The sequence below is a fragment of the Phlebotomus papatasi genome, chromosome 2 (genome assembly GCF_024763615.1).
Source record: "Phlebotomus papatasi isolate M1 chromosome 2, Ppap_2.1, whole genome shotgun sequence".
NCBI lineage: Eukaryota > Metazoa > Arthropoda > Insecta > Diptera > Psychodidae > Phlebotomus > Phlebotomus papatasi.
Genome location: NC_077223.1, coordinates 68,468,002 through 68,474,488, shown reverse-complemented (window position 1 = coordinate 68,474,488; position 6,487 = coordinate 68,468,002). Strand labels below are relative to the sequence as shown.

The window sequence follows — 6,487 nt, the reverse complement described above, 5'->3', positions numbered from 1 at the left end:
CAGCTTTGCTTAAATTAAGGTTTTAATAAGTACTTATTAAGTCCTTAATTAAGACATCTTTTTCAGCGAGAGTAGTATCATCTGGCGGCAAAAAGTACAAATTGGAATAGTGTATAAGATAGACACATTGTCGGTTGAATCAGCAACTGTACTAAACGTACTAACTGCATTTGTTTACCCGTCTGACCAGGTAAGCTTGGATTATAGCCTGAATTAACCCCTATCTTTCATACCTTAATTTTAAGAAGCTCCCATAAAAAACACCCTTTACCAAATATATGTGAAGGACACTGTTTTGCGTTCATGGTGGTGAGCAGCGAAACTACGAAATTATGTTACCGCTGAGCTGTCAATGACTGGATGGCATATTTTCCAAAACATATTTTACTTGTTTTCAAATTCAAAGATACTCAGTGATTTTAGTGTTTCTTTTTTAATAAATAATAAAAGTGCGAGGCTACGATTCATGTAGAGAAAAGTGTGTGATTCTACCAATTACAAACTATTGATAAAGAATCATTATGACACCGCCATATGTACAGATTTTGACAGCATCATCTAAAGGTGAACAGCGAGAACTTGTTTGTACCCCTAATAGGCCAACTGCTTATAAAAGTGTTTAATCAAAAGCTCTTAATCAAGTACTTAACGAAAATACTTTTCATGTCCCTAATACAAAATACTCAATTAACCCATTCAATCAATTCAGTCAATACTAGAAATTCTTCAGTTATATTAACGCATTAGTAGATTCATTTTTTGGAAAGAAACTTTTTATAATTTAAGTATGGGGGCGCGGACAACCCAGAATTCAAATCACGAAAGAGGATAAAGATCAATTTAAAAAATTCGACAGGATGTCAAATTTTCCGTCCGTCATTCAGATCAAAAGCTTTCCATGATTTTCCACGAAGTTAGAAAACAACAACAAAATGTATTTCCATCTCTGTCGGGCTAGATTTTTCCGAGTTATTTAGTTAAGTTATTTAGTTATGAGTTAAAGACCTCAATAAATAAAAATCATTAAAAAAAAACAATTTTTCTCAAAATTACAAGCCAAACAAATGAGCAAAAGAAGTTACGGCAAATGATTTGCAAAAATATTGTATGGAAATTTGTCGTAACTTTCACCAAAAATGGAAGTTTTACGACAAATTGATAATAATTTTTCATTAATTAAAGGCACTTACGATCATTTTTATTGCTAATTCTTTTATCGCAGTTATAAAATTTTCTTTTTCTCAAATCAGGTTAATAAACAAAATTACGCACATTCTAAATATCGACGGGTCAAAATGCGACTCGAACAATTCAAATTTTTACAATTTTTTTTTTCGTTTTTTTGGTGCTACTTGGCATTCTCTACCTTCTCTGTGAATATTACTAACTGTAAATTAGTTATTTTCAAAGTTATAAACTTTTTATATCGTCGGTTGTGGCTACCTCTGTCGTATCTGCATTTCTTTTGTGTGAGCATTTCACATTTTGTCTGTATATAGCTTGCTCCGAATGCAGATACAAAACAAATGCAGATACGACAGAGGTACACGCAACCGACGATATCTCAGAAACCCAAGGGGAAGATATTAGAATCGGAAGTGGTGTGCAACTGACAATGAAGTGCTTGGAAGTCTGTGGAAGTCGAAGTGTCCGAAAATAAAGTATTCTCGTTTAATTCCGAATTTTACAGACTATACGCTATTTTTAGCTCAGATTTTAAATTTGAGTGGCAAAAATACATAAGGAACGAAAATGTGCCTTTGTAGTATTTAATGTTAGTCGAATTTTGAAAAGGTCTAAATGATGGACTTCCACAAAAAAAAGCATTTTGGGTGTTTATTTACATCAAGTTAAAATGACTGAAAAGTGACTTGGAAAATTTCGATATAGGGATTTATTCTTGAAAAGATCAACTTTATCTTAAGCGGTCTCTAACATTAACGGCAATATTGTGGGTATTCGTGTGGAAGACAATTTATAAATAACAATTGAAGACATTATTAAGATTTTGGAAAACAATAATTCGATCGTATTTCACTATTTAGAAAAGCTTGCATGTATTTAATAACTTGATACATAGGTGCCACATCTTTTGACTGAAAGGAATAAGTGGAACTGTAGGAACTGTATTACGGGTTATTACGGTACTTTTTGGTGATAACTTTAATCAAAGACTTCTCTATCCAATTCCAGAATAGAGGATTTGCCGGATCCTGTGCTATGGTTGAACGGGTATGAAATCTTAGGGAACTATTTTTCAGAGTAACTTAAGTAACTTTCTCAAATTTGACAAGAAACTTTTAGCCGATAAAAAATGATCAACTTTTAGAAAAGAATTATTTTTGATACGATTTTAAGTAAAATAATTTTTTTGAAATACATAAATAATATTTATGGATTACAGGCAACTCATTTGCAAAAAGAAAAATTTTAAAAAGCATTTTTTTATCATTTTTCCACCTGATATCTCGAATATAACTTTGTCTAGAAATTTTTGGCCGATACTGTACTTCTGAACTCTGAAGTGCTGAATTGGCTGAATTAGTTGTTGCACTCGTACTTCTGGTCTCTTACAGACTTTCCAAAACAGTTTCAATAAATTAGAAACGACAATCATTTTTCTTAGAGACCTCTATTCCAGAAGTAATTTCATTGGTCTGTTATGGCCTCTACACACTAGAGAAATTTATGTCCACATTGAAGAAAATTGCCTATGCTTGTGTAGGAAGAACTCTAAAATATGGACATATTTTTCTCTAGTGTGTAGAGGCCATTATAAAATCCATAGAAAGAAATTCTGTTGGTCGTAAAATACAGATAATATTAAAATATCGTTAATATGCAAGAATATCTGCTGTTAGAAATTCAAAATATTAAAAAAATATTAAAAGAAAATAACATGTAAAATTAAATATCTTGACAATTTTTAAGTTTTCCTAAGTAGATTTTTCATAATATTAAACAAACTAAGTATGAGAAGTGCGTGAAGTGCAAGAAGTGCTGGAAGTATTGTAGTATTTTCGGGAGTCTTCCGAAATGCTGGAAGTGTAAAGGGCTCCTTCATACAAATTGTGGAAGTGTTTGGAAGTGGTGTACACATTTTCATCCTTATATCTCCCCCTGCAAAAACCTTATATTTAGAGCATGTAAAATCTGAGCTTGAAGTTGCTCTCCTATAAAGTTGACCAATTACGAGTTATTCACGAGTCTTCTTGAGCCATCGATATGTACATGACTCAAAAATCGCAAAAATTAAGTTACGACAAGTGCTGATTTAACTGACGACGCGTATAATATTCCTGGAAAATTACACTAAGTGCGAGTGACGGTTTTTTCTATGTTTTCCGGTTCAAATTTAGGCGCAGCTACTCAATTTACAAGTGCTCTCCACGAGGGGCGCTAGTTGAGCCATGCTAAAAAAATGACATTTGACCATTGCGCTGTGTGTGCTTTCACATAAAATTTCTGCATTCCACAGAAATTTTCACTAATTTTCACTGCAATCCTCCTTTTTTTCATTTAATTTCTGCATCAACAAATACTCCCACTTGGACTGCATTTGAACCTGAGCCCCAAAATCATCGGATACCCGTGCAATCTCCCAAACACAAAGACCCAAAAGCGACAGAAGAAAGTGTGGCAACAAATTAGGGACACCTCATGTGAGTTCATCAAATAATTTTTTTTTTGTTACACAAAAGAAAACGGTTATTTTAGAGAAGTTTATTTGTGTAAAATTTGTGTAGAAGACCAGAAAGAGAAAGACAGAGAGAGAGGAACGAGATGGCTCGTGGACATCAGAAATTGCAATCGCAGGCCAAGGCTCAGGAGAAGATGGCCAAACAGAAGAAGCAGCAGGGACACAATGCCAATGAACAGAAGAAGGCAGCTCAGAAAGCCCTTGTCCACGTTTGCAGCGTGTGCAAGGCCCAGATGCCCGATCCCAAGACCTACAAGCAACACTTCGAGAACAAACACCCAAAGTCAGATCTTCCTGACGATCTCAAGGATGTCTAGCCACAATAAATCACCACGCAAGTTCCCTTAATCCCCGGAAAAAATTTCTTATCTTTTTTTTTCTCTTGGTAATCGCGCGTCCAATTAGCTCTCTCTATCACCTGGAGCTATACACAGAATCATGTAACCGAGTCATTGCCAGAAAACATTTAAAGAAAAAAAAACTGATGCTAACATTTAGAAAAAAAAAAAAGAAATGCGTTCGAGTGTCTGGAAAAACCTTGGTCTTTTCATTATTTCCCAAATATAGAAAGGTACCAAAATTATCCCTAAAGTATTTTTCGTCAATTCATCACATTTTTGTTCTTTAAAAAAAAAATCCACCACAGTGATATTCATTTTTTATATTAATTACAATTTAATAAAAGAACACCTCAATTTGCAGTGATTTTAAAATAAAACGTGCTAACATACCTTCAGCAGCGTCAATTCATTGGCCTCTGGGAAAGAATCCCTCACAAAGATCATACTAGCATCGGTATCAGCAACACTATCCACATATCCCATCCAGTAAATTACAATTCCTGCCCCAAAGCGATTCCGGTAGCAGGACAATTGCTCCCGGACGTACTTTTCGTGATTAGCTGCATCTCCAAAAAGGGCTTTGCTCTCAATCCAGTGGATTGGGGTTCCTCTGTACAGGCAGGGTATGGCTAGTTTGAGATCTGGCGTCTTGTCATACCCCGTTCGTCTGAGATCACCCTCATCGTTGAACACCAAGCCAGCGTCTTTGGCCATTTGCTTCAGCTGTAAAAGATGCATTAAAAATGATTTTGAATTATTTAGGGAGCACATGAACAGATCTAAAAAAAAGACGTGGGTAATGATGCTATTCCGATAAAAAATGAACATGCTTTTAAACACTTTGCTGTTCTCAAGTGCTTCTGCATTATCGACTTTTCTTTCTGTTGGTTCCTGTCTCGGCTGATTAGTGAATTTAGAACACAGCACACTACGAGTAAAACAATCGAGTGACGAACGAACGCAAAGAAAAGTCGATTTTGCAAGATGCAAAAGCATTTAAGAACAGTAAAATGCTAAAATGAACATATTTTTTCGCATTTTACTGTTCTCAAGTTCTTCTGCATTATCGACTTTCTTTCTGTTGGTTCCTGTCTCAACTGATTAGTGGTTTTAAAACACAGCGAGAACTGCAGCGTTAAACAATCGAGTGACGAACAAACGCAAAGAAAAGTCGATGCAAAAGCAGGATGCAAAAGCACTTGAGAACAGTAAAGTGCTAAAATGAACACGTTTTTTCTTATCACTTTACTGTTTTCAAGTGCTTCTGCATTATCCACTTTTCGTTGTGTTGGTTCCTTTCTTGAATATTTTTCGCAGTTCCCGGGCGTGTTCTAAAATCTATAAACAGTCGTGACAGGAACCAATACAAAGAAAAGTCGATAATGCAGAAGCACACGAGAACAGTAAAATACTAAGAAAAAACATGTTCACTTTTAATTAGAATAGCACCATAAGGCTAAATCAGTTTACTGTAGGTGAGATTCTTAAAGTGAACTACAATAGTCTCTCGCAAATTCGGCTCTTTTAAGATCGGGCAACTTTTTAATGCGGGCAGCAGTTACATTTGAAAAGAATTTGTTGTCATTTTTCAAGTTTGATTATGATTATCAAATGAATCAAATATGCTCAAATTTGGCATGGTTTGTCTTAGTTTTGATGTGATTTTGCATTATTGAGGAATTTTCATGTAATTTACGATATATAATGAGTGTGTAAACTCAATGCACATGAATAAAAAATCGTTGCATTTCAAAAAGTTTATCGCCCGAATTTCTGTCTAATTCGGCTGACATTTCGGTCCCATATGCCCGAATTTGAGAGAGTCTACTATAACTCGGAATGATTAGAAATTCGATTTGAAACTAAAGGAAAGCATACAATACAATATTCTTGAGGTAAAACTAATACTTCTTAGTGGTTTTCTTTTTTTCTGAAAAATCCAATTTAGGGCCGATTCCAAATTAGCCTACATTGTATCCTAATTCAGAAAATTAGAATTTTTTTAATGATATTTTAGTGAAGAAATTAAATACAGGGAGTTCCGCTTTGAAAGAATTTTTCGGGACCGAGGAAAAGCTCACAAATTTACTTCAGTGACACAGTAAAGTTGCATATCTTTCGGTGATATCTTTCGGATAAGTTATGGAAACGCCGTGATGTATGCAAGAAATTTTCGACGCCAATTTTCAGCGCCAACTAAAGCGATTCAGCGAAAAATATTGCATAAACATTTAGGTTTAGGGGCAATTCAAAAATTATTTTATAAATGAGGTCCTAATAGTAGGCAATTAATATCATACCCTTTCAGTTCGTTTTCTCTCAAGCCGGAACTCCCTGCAAAAAACTTAAAACTTGAGTTGAAAAATGTCTGGACTTTGGACTAATGGGACTAATAGTGCTATTCCAATGAAAAGAGGAAAAACATTTTGTTTTAGTACATAACTGC

At 34.7% G+C, this 6,487-nt stretch overlaps 2 protein-coding genes across 4 annotated transcripts in view; one reads left to right on the top strand and one right to left on the bottom strand.

The window, feature by feature from the left end:
- Positions 1–6,487, bottom strand: part of LOC129803999 (CDAN1-interacting nuclease 1) — a 70,385-nt gene that overhangs the window by 60,325 nt on the left and 3,573 nt on the right. The window contains exon 2 of one of the 2 annotated variants that reach the window (XM_055850935.1): positions 4,432–4,764. In XM_055850935.1, the coding sequence (XP_055706910.1) occupies positions 4,432–4,764 (333 nt within the window). Of the gene's footprint in view, positions 1–4,431; positions 4,765–6,487 lie in introns of those variants that run through there. The other variant, XM_055850934.1, reaches the window with a different exon arrangement.
- Positions 3,405–4,436, top strand: LOC129804001 (zinc finger protein 706-like). 2 transcript variants are annotated; one of them, XM_055850939.1, is made up of 2 exons: positions 3,405–3,662; positions 3,747–4,436. In XM_055850939.1, exon 2 carries the CDS (start codon positions 3,784–3,786, stop codon positions 4,015–4,017), a length of 234 nt encoding a protein of 77 aa, XP_055706914.1. In that variant the 5' UTR covers positions 3,405–3,662; positions 3,747–3,783; the 3' UTR covers positions 4,018–4,436. The 2 variants fall into 2 exon arrangements, with proteins under 2 accessions (XP_055706914.1, XP_055706915.1); XM_055850940.1 differs by having other exon boundaries at positions 3,720–4,436.